This window comes from Typopeltis vanoorti, chromosome 3 (genome assembly GCF_054136105.1).
Source record: "Typopeltis vanoorti isolate ZY-2024b chromosome 3, IOZ_Tvanoo_1.0, whole genome shotgun sequence".
In the NCBI taxonomy this organism is placed as follows: domain Eukaryota; kingdom Metazoa; phylum Arthropoda; class Arachnida; order Uropygi; family Thelyphonidae; genus Typopeltis; species Typopeltis vanoorti.
This window is the reverse complement of record NC_143551.1, coordinates 169,619,644-169,634,935: the sequence shown is the minus strand read 5'-3', so window position 1 is coordinate 169,634,935 and position 15,292 is coordinate 169,619,644. Positions and strand designations below refer to the sequence as shown.

Here is a 15,292-nt window from a genome sequence, read left to right as displayed (position 1 = left end):
ACACAAAATCTGCAGCTCAGAAATAAAATCATTCACTGTTATTTTTTAACAGTTAGTACTTTTTTCATAAATAACTTTGTTCTTTCTGAAATCTTGCTGCTCTGAAAGAAATTATATTTATTCTGGTCAATTTTATTTTCTATTTTGTAGTTTACTTTTTTTTGATTCTGATTATCATGATGAAGATGATGATAAAGAGGGCTGTACTGATGAAAAATCCATAAACAAAAAGAAGAGTGCAAGTTTGCAAAATCTGTTTGATTCTCCAAACAAAAGAGACATATCACCCAATCCTAATCAGGGAAAGCAAGCTAAGTCACTCATTCAAGAAAAGTCAACAGATGATGTGCCTTTATTGAACATTGGAGGTGATTCAAAATTGACAAACCATATATCTAATATGTCCCATTCAGTTATTGAGAAGAATGAAACAAAACAAACATGTAAGTTTAGTTGTATTTTACATTTTTATAATTTAGCTGCATATACAAGAAGCACAAATATTTTTAATTCTTTGTTGAGGATTACTAATAAAATTAGTACACAAGAGTAAAAATTATCATAATCCAATTCCTAATATGTGCACTTTCAACAGTGGCACAGGATATTGTGATAGTACAACATGATTTCCATTATTATTAAACCTCCTGTTGATAGTCTTCCACCAAATTAATTTGCTATTTGTCAGGACTTCAATATTGTCAAACTTATATTTCAGTCTTCTGTGGTATTTCTAATTGCATCACCTAGATCTTGATCTTCTTCTGGTTTTTTCCCCCGCAATCTTTACATGAAACAGTAAATATGCTACTCTTTCTTTTCTCTCTGTTGAAGTGACCATACCATCTTAGACTAGTTCTGCCCACATGTTCTTCACTGCTTACAATGTCAAGTTTCTTCCTATATCTTTTTTTTTTTTTTTTTTTTAATATGGTGCTGCCATTGATGCCAATTTTTTGCTTCTCTAATTTTTCTCAAAAACTTATATTTGCTTGCTCTAGTTTTAGAGTAGGATTTATTCTGCTCCAGCTTTCAGCTCCATCAAAATTCCTGCCTCCTGATATGCTTCTCTCATGGGTACTCCTCATAAAGAAAATGATTTTCTAATGAAATGGAAGACCATAGAATAGCATGTATGATAACCACAAAATATTCAGCTAGATTAGTGAGAAAAGAATAAAACATACTCCAGAGGAACTAAAATATTTTACCAGATTTATCGACAACTCTGAATACATCAGAGTTGTCGATAAAGCAAATCAGCTTTTAGAGTCTTTTGACCCAAGTCATAAATCCCACACACGGTTCAAGAAGCTGGGCCAACACCTCCTAGTGCAAAGGCTGCTAAATGGATTTCTTGTTTACAAAATACTGTAAATGGAAAGTTTAGTTCAAGTAGTGTATTATGATCATACTGTAAATTCCATAAATGCATAATTTAGAAAGAATTGCTACTTATAATAAATTCATTGCAGTAATCCTCATGCAGGTTTCAAGAAAATTGGAAAAGGCCGTCCGTGCTCTTGTTCATATTGAGCTTATGCCTCATAGTTCAAATATACGAGGTGGTATCAGAAAATTTCGAAACTAGTTTTGTAACGGGTCAACAGATGGCTGCATGCACAGTCACAGGGAGCACTAACCTTCATAAGTCAGTGTGCCAAAAGACATCGTCCTGTGTACGTCGGAAGCTGTGCAACTGGTGCTATTCTGACTACATGCGTTACCACATCTGCGATTTCATCATGGACAGCAAGTTAGAACAAAGAGCGAACGTGAAATTCTGCATGAAACTGGGCAAATCTGCCACAGAGACGTTTGATATGATTCACCAAGTTTATGGCGATGCTGCAATGAGTCATTCGAGGCGTTTTTGAGTGGCACGCGCACTTCAAGAGCGGAAGAACATCACTGGAAGACAACGAGAAATCAGGAAGACCTTCAACAAGCTCAACCCCTGAAAATGTCAAAACCATTTGGCAACTTGTGCATGATGATTGTCGGAGAACACTCCATAACATTGTTGGCATTGTCGGTGTGTCATACGGAACAGTCCAGGCAATCCTCACATGTGATTTGAACATGCACCGTGTTGGTGCCAAGTTCATCCCCAGGCTGCTGACCCAGGAGCAGAAGAAACACCGCGTCGAAGTCTGCCAAGAACTCCATCAGCGTGCTGTGGATGACCCATCCTTCATGTCGAGGATCATTACAGTGACAAAACTTGGATGTACAGGTACGACCCTGAGACAAAGCAACAGTCTTCATAGTTGAAGAGCCCATCATCTCCATGACCGAAAAAGGCGAGGCAGGTCTGCAGGTCAACCAAGTGCATGCTCATCGTCTTTTTCGACATTCATGGCATTGTGCAGCGAGAATTCATCCCCAGAGGCCAGACCATCAATTGCAAGTTCTACTGCCAGGTTTTAAGGCATCTGAGGGAGGACATTTGGCGAAAGCGACTGGATCTGTGGTGCGTGAAAAACTAGATGCTCCATGACGACAATGAATCCTGTAACTGAGCTCCCCTAACACGTGAGTTTCTCACCGGAAACAACATGATCTCACTTTCGCACCCAGCCTACTCGCCAGATTTGGCTCCTGCGGACTTCGTCCTCTTCCCGAAGATGAAGATCCAACTCAAAGGTTACTGTTTTGACACCATTGCGGATCACAGAAAGTGCTTGACACGCTTCGAAAAGAAGACTTCCAGGACACATTCCAGAAGTGGCAGGAACACTGGGAGTGCTGTATTGCTATGCAAGGGGACTATTTTGAAGGTGATAGTGTGTAAAAGTAAATAAATAATTTCTCGTAAACAGAGCTAGTCTCAAAACTTTTTGATACCACCTCGTACATCCAATAAATTGATGTATAGTATATTAATTAGTACATAAAGAAACAAATTGTTGCATTGGATGCTCTGAAAACCGAAGTGCAATATAGAATGCTTCACAGAATGGCATAATAAATAAACTTCTGCTTAAGTCTCTTCAGTTCAATAAAATTTTTGATATATTCATGTAGTTTTAAAAGCAGGCATCTTATATCAATAATATAAGATGCCTGCTTATAAATAGGCTTTTAAACACAACTTAAAAAATAACCTACTTTTTAGGAGGTCTATAATTTTCATATCTTGTACAGAATGGGTTAATTTGGAAGAAAATTAGTGATAAAATAAGAAGCTTATAAAAAAAAGATATTTAATATTTGACCTAGTATCCTCTACACCCCTTGAGGCTGTAAGTGATGACAAAAGCTTTATATGCAACATGAAGTAAATGAATGGAAAAGTAACAGTTAATGTACATCAACAACTTCTTTGTTCTCTCCCTCTTAAAACTTTATATGCCTAAAGAGGTCTGTGATACCATACAAAAATTTAAACACTAGATGACAACTTATTATTAATGCATGTGCTTGCTATATTAAGACAGGAATTCTATACTAAGAAAGGCAAACCTGCTGTAATTCACTGAATGCAGTTCATCTGAGCATGATTAAATGAAGCTATTACAGATTGAAACATTACTTATTTTAACTTTAATCATTGACATTACAGCAAATAATTCAGTTGATAAAGGTTGCATTATTTTTCAGAAATAGATGTACCGTATTTTTCAGTGTATAAGACGCACTTTTTTACCTTAAAAATTCATCTTAAAAATGGGGTGCGTCTTATATAATGAAGGTAAAGATTGTTTCCTCTTTTCAAAATCATACACACTCCCTTTTATGTTCCAAGATCTTTGTAGGCGGTTAATGGTGATCAAATTGATGCCTGATCTTCACATGACTTCTAGCGCGTCATTGGCTAAGAACGGGGAGTCCCTATTCAAGTTTCATAATATCTTATCCGAGTAATCAGTTACCGATGTTTATCAGTATTGAGTTGACGTGTTGAGATATTTTGTGTTCAGTTTGATATTTCCCCTTAGATTTTAGTGATGGAAAAAAACAGACGACATTCATATACCTCAAGTTACAAATTGCAGGTTGTAAAATATGCAGATCATGGGAATAGGGAAGCTGAAAGACATTTTGGACCTCCTCCTATAGAAAAAGTTTTTTTTTAGGTTTTTTTCCAGAAAATTGTATTAAATTTCTTGGGTGCGTCTTATACATAGGAGCATCTTATACACCGGAAAATACGGTATATATATATGTATGTGTGTGTATATATATATATGTGTGTGTGTGTATGTATGTATATATATATGTATATTGGAGTTCATATTTACTCGGTTAATAATGCTATGAATATTAATATGGTTTGAATGACTATAACACTGAGATTAAAAAGAATAAGGTTTAATCGTGGGACACCTCTAGTTTCGTTGAGAAAATCAACTTCGTCAGGTGTCCAATACAAAGAATTATATAAAAAATAACAGAAACATTGTAAAATAACAACAACAGATCTAATGTAAAAAACTGAAGTACAGTTTAAAAAAGAATATGTGCTGAAATTCCAATTGAATATATGTGTGTGTGTGTGTGTGTGTGTGTGTGTGTGTGTGTGTGTGTGTGTGTGTGTGTGTGTGTGTGTGTGTGTGTGTGTATATATAGCAATTTGTAGTATTAACTCGGTACTGGGATATGTTTGTATTTATATATACTGACTATAACCGAGACTAGAATAACAATTACATTTATTCAAAACGCAACATGTTTCATCGGATTGTCCGATTTCTTCAGACATGGGAACATAGAAAGCAAGTAAACACTATAAGAAACATCGTATCACTATAAAACGACTATTACAAAATCAGTTAGCTTTGAACTGTAGCTACAGTCCGTGTTGAAGTTCTATTGTTAAGTCACTTTATTGCTTTCTATGTTCCCACTCCTGAAGAAGTCGGACAATCTGATGAAACATGTTGTGTTTTGAATAAATTTAATTGTTATTCTAGTCTCGGTTATAGTCAGTATATATAAATATGAATATATATATATATATATATATATCTGTAAGCATTCTAATTTGCTGTGTACTCTCCATTAATACATGCCTGGTCATTGTGACAGTGTGTAAACATTTAGATTTTCTGTATTTTATTGTTCATTCAGATGAACAATAAAATAATAAAAAATCAAATGTAATATTTGAACTTAATATATTTCATTAAGTTCAAAAACTTAATGAAATATATTTAGAAGATTAAATAAAATTTCAGAAATGCTAATTTTATCAAAACTGTTATCATTGCAATCTAAAAATATTTTCTTCATTAAATATTATTACCTTCATCATGCATAAAAAAAACACTAAAAATGGACTTAACTTCTTGTTATAGGCTGTTTTTTCATAATTAGAGTTTTACTGTATTTTAAAAGCATTTTAAATGAAATTAGTTTTGGAATCTCAGGGTCTTTGAATTTTGAATCCTAAGCTCCTGTAAGTAGACTTCCATATAGCCCCTAAAGAATGCAAAGAACCAGAGATTCAGACCCATTGTTCAATCCCCACTTTCTTATTGTGTATCCCATTATTAGGTATTCACTTTTATACTGAATGAATTATGAATTAAAATTAGCTAGTAGCTTGGGATTTAGCCAACCACTAGTGTATTTTCTGTATTGGCTTAAACTATAAAGAAACAGGATGGTATACAATGTGGACGAATACAATGTCATTTGAAGCATTGCCTTGTTAAACAAGAGCCTCAGCCCCACTATTTTCATTAGGAAATCAGGACAAACAGTGAAAAGGCAATTACCTCAGGAGACTTGAAGATAAATGCCAACAACATAAGAAGTATTATCATTGGACAAGAAGTAGAACTGTCAGAAGAATTACAGCAGTGCTAACACATAATTGGTATTACCAAGAGGAAGATGATAGAAATAGGTAAGATAATGCCAAATAATATAAGATGCTGTATTCGGGCAGTAGTGATCAGGGAAAAATGAGTAGATGTAATATTCAACACCACTAAACTGGAAAATTTGACAATAAGCCTTATTTGTGGTTGTGCTTAGAAGGTGTTAGTAAGGAAGGAGAAGAGGAATTTTTCAACTCTTGGGAGACAGCAGATGACATTAAAAAAAAAGTTGGGGGGGGGACGGTTTAGTTCTCGTTAGAGAACTAAACAGCAGGGGAAAAACAAGTACTAGGCATATATAAATGTTTTAGGAAATTTGGGTCAGTATACAATGGATGTTTGTTTAGCACATAGACTAGTTATTGCTAATTTCATGTTGAAACATAATGATGTGCCAAATTTACATAGAGAGAACATACAAGAAATAAGAAAAATCTTTTTCTATAAAATTATACTAGACAAGAAATTATATTCTTGTTTTTATCTTTCACCCAAACATGAGCAAACAAAGCTTGCACATAAAATATCTTCACGTACATTATGTGTATTGGGTGTCAGACAACGTCACATTAGATTGTCCTGGTTATCCCGTAATATAAAACACACTTCTTTTCTTATGAGATACTAGGACAATTGATGTGATGTCATTTGTCCCCCTTATAAAAGCAGCCTAATCATGAAGATATTTTGCTCACAAACTTTCTTTGCTTGCATTTTGGTAAAGGATTAAAACAAGAATTTTTTGTGTAATATAATTTACTTTCTAACCAAGGAAAAATTTTTCTACAAAGAAAAGTATTAATTCAGTATTAATCATAAAGTTAAGATTAATAGTGACATCTTCAGACTAGTTCATAATACAAGGGTATATAGCAGATTTGAAATATGAAGTGATCATCATTTAGATTTGAGCAGAATAAGTATGAATATCATAATAAAAGGAATATGAATGAGTTTCAAAAAGAACAATGTTGACCAGGTTTTTTAAGTTGAAGACTTAAAGTTTGGAAAAAAAATAAAAGCCAAACCCTAGTGAGCCAGTGGCAAAAAATCTGAAGAAAATTCTGATTGATTATTCAGGGAAGCATTGAGATTAGAGTGAAGATTGAGATAAAGATGGTGTAGCAAAACTTCTCAACTCTTGTTTAATCATGAAAAATACATGGGTGATATAGCAAAGCTTTTCAGCTCTCTCCTTGTATAATCTCAAGAAATACATGAAATACAGGAAACTGCTCTTATGCAGGAGTTTAGTCTTCTTCCAAAGAATCCTGTGTTTATGGGTGATAGCATATTCTGCATGTCAGATTATTCAAGTTCATGGTATTTGTCCTTCATGATGAAAACACATCATCCGGTCTCAGATAGGATCATAAGAAAGTATGTTGTATCCCATGGCAGAACATATTGCAAGGGAAAGATGTTAGCAGCGCTTGGGATAAAATCAGCGGGTATCTGAGGAAAGCAATATCAGATTGTGTCCCCATGGTCAGGAGGTCAAACAAGGCAGGCATTAGATGGATGAGCAGTAGTATCAAGCTTGAACTGCAAAAAAAGAAAATGTTATGGAGAATTTACAAGGAGAAAGGCGATCAGGACAACCATGAGCAGTACAAGGCTCAAGCTAGGAAGGTTACCAGCATAGTAAGAAAAGCTAAATCAGATTATGAGAAGACCTTAGCCAAAGAGATCAAGGGTAATCCCAAAGAGTTCTTCCGCTATGTGTCAAGTAAGAGGAAGAATGACTTCGGAAGGATAACCTTAGTGGGTGCTGATGGTATTGAGGTGACAAAATCAGAGGTAATAGTCGAGTTACTGAGTGATCACTTTTCAAAAGTCTATCACCCAAGTGAGGATATCTCTATACCTATAGCAATACCTAATGTGAGAATTGAAGCTAAAGAATCAGAGGTATTAAATATATTGCAAAACTTAAATGCAAACACTGCGGTAGGCTTAGATGGAATATCAGCTCGGGTGTTGCGTGAATGTGCAAATGAATTGTCAATCCCTCTTACCTGGATATTTAATTTAAGTTTGAACTCTGGTATGGTCCCTAGGGAGTGGAAGTTAGGCAAAGTGGTTCCTTTGCATAAAGGTGGCTCTAAAACAGCGGTATTGAATTACAGACCAATCACCATCTCAGGAGTAGTGGTAAAAGTATTGGAAAAGTTGGTTAAAGACAAAATTCAAGAATGGGTGGATCAGGATATGATACTCTATAGAGGCCAACATGGTTTTGTTAAAGGTAGATCCTGCCTTAGCAATCTATTAACTATTCATAATAGAATAATATTTGAGTTGGACAAAGGAACTGGCTACACAGTGGTACTTCTGGATTTTGCTAAGGCTTTTGACAGGATACCCCATAGAACACTGTTACGCAAATTGGAGCAGATGGGAATGGATATTAAATTGGTGATATGGATAGGAGAATGGCTCAGGGAGAGATACCATAAGGTGGTGTATGGAGGAGCCGAGTCCAGAATGAGGCAGGTGACCAGTGGTGTGCCTCAGGGCTCTGTGCTTGGGCCAATGTTGTTTAATTTGTATATAAATGATATAGGAAACGGCTTAAAGGGAGATATTCAGTTGTTTGCTGATGATGCAAAGTTGTGTAGTGCAATAAAAAATCAAGCTGATGTTGAAAGTTTGCAGGAGGATTTAAATAAGCTGGTAAAATGGGCAAAAGAAAATGGATGTCAGTTCAATGTGGAAAAGTGTAAAGTCATGCATTTTGGGATTAAAAGATTACCAGCTGTGTACTACATCGATGGAAAGGTACTCCAAGAGATTGATGAGGCTAGGGACTTAGGGGTATTGGTAGATAGGGAGATGAAGTTCAGAGGACACGTTGCTAAGGTGTCCAAGATTGCACATAGGATTACTTGGTTGTTGAGGAACACACTGACATCCAGAGATAAAAAGGTTATTATTCCCCTTTATAAAGCATTGATACTTCCACATTTGGATTACTGTGCTCAGGTCTGGTCACCTGGATTCCTTGGAGATGAGGAGGCTGTGGAGAGGGTTCAGAGAAGAGTGACCAAGTTGGTGAGTGATATAAAAAATGCTCCCTACATTGATAGATTGAGAGCTTGTGGATTGCAGAGATTGGTTGATAGGCGAAGAAGAGGGGATATGATAGAAACATTCAAATTACTAAAAGGTTTTTATAGGATTGATGCAGGGGAAATGTTTCAGCTGTGTGATAGTGATGGAAGAACAAGAGGTCATCTCTGGAAATTAAAGAAGAGTGTGGTTAACAAAGGTGTCAGAACAAGGTTTTTTGCCTGGAGGGTGGTGAATGAGTGGAATTCATTGCCTGACTTAGTTGTGAGCTCTTCGTCTGTAAATGAATTCAAGAAGAGATATGACAGATATTGTTTTGCTAGTTTGGGTCTCCCGCGATGAGTCTACTGACTCCATGGAGATACCCGTAATAATAATAATAATAATAAAGAAATAATCCTGGAGCCATGAGGTAAGCTTCTTGTAGTATTTTTTAATGTTTTAGATCACTGCTTTTTCTCTTTATTGACTTTTCCGCTAATGAAATTATTATTCTTTACAAAATTTATAAAGCTGTAAGCTCTGAATATGAGGGTTGAATGTTTGAAATTTGGCTGGAAACAACTAGGTTTGGTACTGGCTAACCCACCTTCAAGTGTAAAGTCCCTTTTAAAGTTTGTGACAAATCCTAAATGGGATTGAAAACTAGGTCTTTCCAACCAAAGGACATTGGCATTACCAACTAAGCTACATATACTCTGAATAACACAGATTAGGAGATGGGAGTGTAGCTGTATAGAGAATTTGCTAATTTGTAGCTCTATAGAGAAGACTTTAAAAAATAGCTTTCTCTGTTAGCTATCAGAAGAAATATTATGTAGACCTCTATCAATGCAGTGAAAGAAATTCTTAATGATATAGTTTTAGGATAACAGTGAACTAATGACAGCAAAATCTGAGTGAGAAACTGGCCAGAAATATTACCTGCTAATTTTTTTATTGTTTGTAGAGATAGAAGTTGCTGAGGAAGAGTAATATAAAAGAATCTCCCCTGCTGATTATTCCTGTCAAGAAATATGCAAGTATACCTGAGAAAAACTGTTGAAGAACAAATAGTGTCAGCCAAATAGAGATTGTCAAGCCCCTGGTTTTTGCATTATAACAAATAGATATAAAATCTTGAAAATTATGATAAGAATATCTGTTTAAGCTTTGATCTTGCAAAATCATATAATAGGGTTCCAAAAAAAAAAAAAATAAATAAATAAAAATAAACTTCAAAACACTAAATCTCATCATCATCATCATCATATCCCTTCATTAAGTATTTCAGATATTATGACACTTTAACACTATTTCATGATTAATTCTAATAAGCATCTTTGTTTGCAGATTAACCTATTCTTTGATTTATTTAGCTCTTACATTTAACCCTTCTAGACTTCTGAGTGCATCAAGCTATCAAATAATTTTCCTCCAGGTCTTTTTTGTTTCAAACATGTTTTGCTAATCCCATTCTGTTAATGTTTCCATATTCTCTTAGGTAATTTCTGTATTCAAATTTCTCCTCAACATCATCAAATTCCTGTTATGTACCCTCAGTGGATGTACAGGATGCAATAACAGTACTACATGATTAAGTTTACAGTATATCTAATCTTCGATTAATATTCCTCCAAATTCAGAAGTCAGAACTCCCAGTGTTGTCCGATCTTATATTTCTTTCTTTGTTAGAAGTAAATGCCCTGGAGGACATTTTTGGCTCCATCAGTCCACCTACATCTTGTCTTCTTCTTCTTCTTCTGAGTCTTTTTTCTGCCATCTTGGCATCAAAGTATCGTCATTCAAATTTCTATTATATGTACTCCATTCTGTTATTTCCATTCGTGTTCCATGAAGTAACTCGTGTAAGAATTACTTCATGGAACACGAATGGAAATATTTTAATAATTAAATATTTACATACTGATGCTTTTTTCATCAGCTTCAGCAAGCATTATCTAGGCATTCAGAAGACAAGCACTCAAAAAAAGAAAAACTGGGGAAAAAAAGTGAAATGACCTATGAAAATAACATTCGTAAGAAAGATTCCGGTAATTGGACCACATGTTTATTAAGGTAAATAACCATTAAAAATTAAAAAAAACCCGAGAACTTACATCTTCAGGGGTCAAAGGTAATTAAAAGTTTAAACACAAGAAATGAGAAATGACTCAAAATCGTTCATTCTATGCAGTTGTGGCCGTCTAACTGTTCATTAAATTAAATATCCAAATGCAGATTCAGTGCAATGCTAAGTTTGAACAATGCTGAATGCTGTCACATTCTGTTGTTCACGTTCACGTTGTTTGAGGTCTGACTTAGGTATATGTTTTATCAATGCTGACCAAACTTGGTGTAGAATTACATTCATGTCCTGCTGGCAAAATTTTTGCTCCTCATTGATCTTCTTGAGACAAAGATAAGGCATTGTGTTAAAATTTGCTTAGAATCATACCATCAGTTATGTTGCAATAATTATGGTTATGTATAACTCTAACCTCTTCCAGAACCTCAGTAATTTGAAGTGAGATTTCTGTAGTAACTTTGCTTTTCATCACCTAATGAAGTGATGTTTATGCAGGGCATGTTGGGCTAATCTCCTCTTTTGGTTGTCTGTACTGTATATATTTTTTGTATTATTTATTGATTATTATTATTTTATGCTATTTTATTTTTTTTGTCTAGGATGCTCTGATCTCTTTGTCCAAAATACTGGGTACCACTGGAAAGGGGACAATTCAGTTCAAAAATCCTATTTCTGCTTCAGAATCCTGAGGCAGATCAAAAACATTCTTTGATCTGCCTCGGGAAGGGAAATTTTATTTTGTTTGCAGACTGTTTTTAATTGTGTGTTGTTTTAAGAGATGCTGCAATCTCTTAAAATGATGTGATGGGCACATGATGTAAGTTAAGGATATAGTGTACATATATATAATGTTTGGGGCATTGTTTTTTAAGAAGTTTGGTAAGAGATTTTTTGTATCCATTATAAAAGATTAAATGATGTTAGCAGAGCCTATTTTGCCACATGAATATTCTGAGGATGAAGTTTACTCTGCCTTTGAGGTTCAACTTCTGAAAATTTCCAGGTATGATGATGTGAAGTAACATGTAGGTATATGCCTGTATTCACAGTAAATGCAATTCTTAGAACATCTGAAAGGAGGACACATTGAACCACATCTATAAGTTATATGAACACGAAAATTGATTTGTTGTGTTCTCTTCTAGTTGTTATTTAATTAATCCCAAACCATGTGCTTATAGTACCAAATGTCCCCAGAGTGCACTTACACCAAGCTTGGTTGAATTTTGTCCAGTACATTTTTTGCTACAGGACTCTGAACACCCTTCTCTTTAATTATGGCCACCCTGTGTGTATATATATATATATAAAGTAGTAAAAGTGATAACACAAAATTATCACCTCTTGTGAAAAGTATGTGTAAATTTTTTGTAATAATGTTACATGTATGTTTTTGTATGCTTCTGTTTCATTTGTCATGTTCAGGTTCATTTGATATTGTAATATTAGTATTTGGTTTTCTATTTAACTAAAAAGTAGTTATATATAGATACAGATCTTTATGCATCTACTTTTACTTTTCTATAGGGACAAAAGATTTACTCACAAATAATCCAGAAGTAGATGATTTTGAGAAAGATGATATGACTCTTCTTAGTGAAATATTAAATTCCTCTATTGGTGATATACCCACAATTCCCAGCTGTGGTGCAGATGATAGTTTTTCTCACCAGTGGCAAGCAACTTTTGGTAGCCAGCCACCTAGTCCTCAAAAGCCATGCATGGCAAATGGAGCCCTTAGTGTAGTAGGTCCTCCTCCACCTCTTGGAAGTGGTAATGATGATGAAAAAGTATTACATGATCCAGAATCTATAATTTCAAATTTTTTGCCATCTCAATTATTGGAAATGAATTCTGGTTTTGCCAACCTCCAGCTGAAGCCTCAGGGTTTGTAATGGCTTATGCCTTTTATATATATGTATATAAACACACACACACACACACACACACACACACACACGGGTCTCTTTTTATGCTGATCGTTTTTATGCAGATTTGAAGTTATGCGGTGCACGCCCACAAATAAGAGACCTTTCGACACTTCTGCACATGTCAAAAGAAGGAGAATCCATTCTGATAATAGGGTAATCCAGCGTTTCCCAAATTTTTCCTACGATGGAAACACTTCACAAATCCTGAAATTTTCATGGAACACCTTGGTTATTTTGTAATGTATTCATTAATAATTAATTGTTAATTTAGCTGATTTTTTATTATTAATTAATAATCAATCATTAATTAATAATTAATTAATTTGGCCCAATGGAGGAAAAAAGCACCAAAGAAATTGCTTTTCTTTGGAAATGAAAATTGCAATTTTAGATCGCTTAGCAAAAGGAGAGGGATCTACAGTAATTGGTAAACATTTTAATTTAGGTGAATCTACTATAAGAGCAATTAAAAAGAATTAAGTCGCAATAAGAAAATCTGTCATTTCAGGCACAAAACTAAGTGCCAAATTATCGTCGTATACTCAAGAGATGCTTTATTAGAAAACACAGAACGAGTGCCTCGTAATTTGGATTGAAGAATTAACTCAAAGAAGAATTCCTATAAGTGGCTATTTAATTAAACAAAAAGCTCTTCGATTTTATGAACAGATGAAGCAATTGGAGCCATCTACTTCCGCTTACCAGGCTGATAAAGAATTTTCAGCTAGCAAAGGATGGTAAACCAGGTTTTTAAAAAGGAATGCACTTCATAACATGAAGATTACAGGCGAGGTTGCAGCAGCAGATGACGAAGCAGCCAAAAATTTCCAAGAGAAGTTAGTCAAAATTATTGAAGATGGTGGATATTGTCCTGATCAAGTGTTTAACGCTGACAAAACAGGACTGTTTTGGAAGAAAATGCCTAGTCGAACTTACATCGCAGAGTCTGAGAAAAAAGCAAGTGGGTTTAAAGCAAGCAAAGATCGAATAACGTTGTTACTTTGTAGCAATGCATCAGGAGATCTAATGTTGAAATCCTTCCTAGTAAATCGATTTCTAAGACCACGTGCTCTAAAAGGCAAAGATCTAAAACAGCTGCCGACATTGGATGGCTAATACAAATGCCTGGATAACAACTGCTGTATTTACTGAATGGTTCAATAATTGCTTTGTGCCAGAAGTGGAAACATACATGAAGCAAAAAGCTCCTGATTTTAAAGTTTTATTAATTATTGACAATGCACCAAGTCATCTGCATTTAGAACATCCAAATGTGCAGGTAGTGTTTTTTACACCCAATGCAACAAGCATTATTCAGTCATTAGATCAAGGCATAATTGCTACTTTTAAAAAATATTATGATAAGCACACTTTTCAGTTTATATTGGATAAACTAGAAAATGAATCATTAACAGTAACTGACGTTTGGGAAAAAATTTCTATTTAGGACTGCTTAAATCATGTTGCATCTGCTGTTGCTGAAATATGACCACAAACTTTAAATGCTTGCTGGAAAGCAGCTTGGCCTGGATGTATTGCAAACAGTGCAACCATGCAAACATCTACATTATCAGCTGAAATCATTACATTGGCACATGAAATTGGTGGAGAAGGTTTTGATACATTTAGCCAGAATGATGTAGACGAATTGCTTGTGGATAATGCCTTAAGTGACAATGATATTATTGGATATCGATTAACTTTAGATATCATCGAAGATCCAGAAAACAATAGTGAAGCGGAAGAAAAATCTGTCCCCCTCACTGCAAATATAATTCGAGAAGGTCTTGAACTGTGCAATAAATTGGAAAATCATTTTCTTGTTAATGACACAAATTCTGAACGAGCCTTTAAATTCCAATGTGAGATGAAGAACTGTATGTCTGGATGTTGCGAGCTGTATAAAAAATTAGTGAAATCATCATCGCAAAGTTTAATCACTGATTACATTGTAAGAAGAAAAAAATCAGCACAGAACGAGGGTGAAGCTAATTCTGTTTGTGAAGAACCATTGCCTTTACCATACAGATTTGATGCGCTAACTATCTCTTCTGGTGACGAAAGTGATTTTGCACCAGTTCGCAAACATTGCCGAATTTTGTCTAATAGTAATGATAATTCTGATGACAAAATGTTAAAAAAAAAAAAAAATTTTACTTTTCAATAAAATTAAATGAATAAAGCTTTAAAACAAACTTAGGCATTATTATTTTCCGGAATTTTTATAAACTTTTTTAATGAGATTTTAGGTTTATTTTAATTCATTGCTTCGGTTTTATGCGGTTTTAGAAAATTATGGAACATATCCCTGATTTTTCAACGTAAGTTAAGCTTTTTTTGTGCGATTTTTTTATATGCAGTTTTCTGTGGAACGTATCTTCCGCATATTAACA

At 34.6% G+C, this 15,292-nt stretch overlaps 1 protein-coding gene across 4 annotated transcripts in view; it reads left to right on the top strand.

Moving 5' to 3' along the window:
* The window catches only part of ICA69 (islet cell autoantigen 1-like protein), a 196,201-nt gene that overhangs the window by 158,901 nt on the left and 22,008 nt on the right, over window positions 1-15,292 (top strand). For all 4 annotated transcript variants that reach the window (XM_090390956.1, XM_090390958.1, XM_090390957.1 and 1 more), the window contains exons 9-10: window positions 151-443; window positions 12,496-12,855. In XM_090390956.1, the coding sequence (XP_090247082.1) occupies window positions 151-443; window positions 12,496-12,855 (653 nt within the window). The remainder of the gene's footprint in view (window positions 1-150; window positions 444-12,495; window positions 12,856-15,292) is intronic.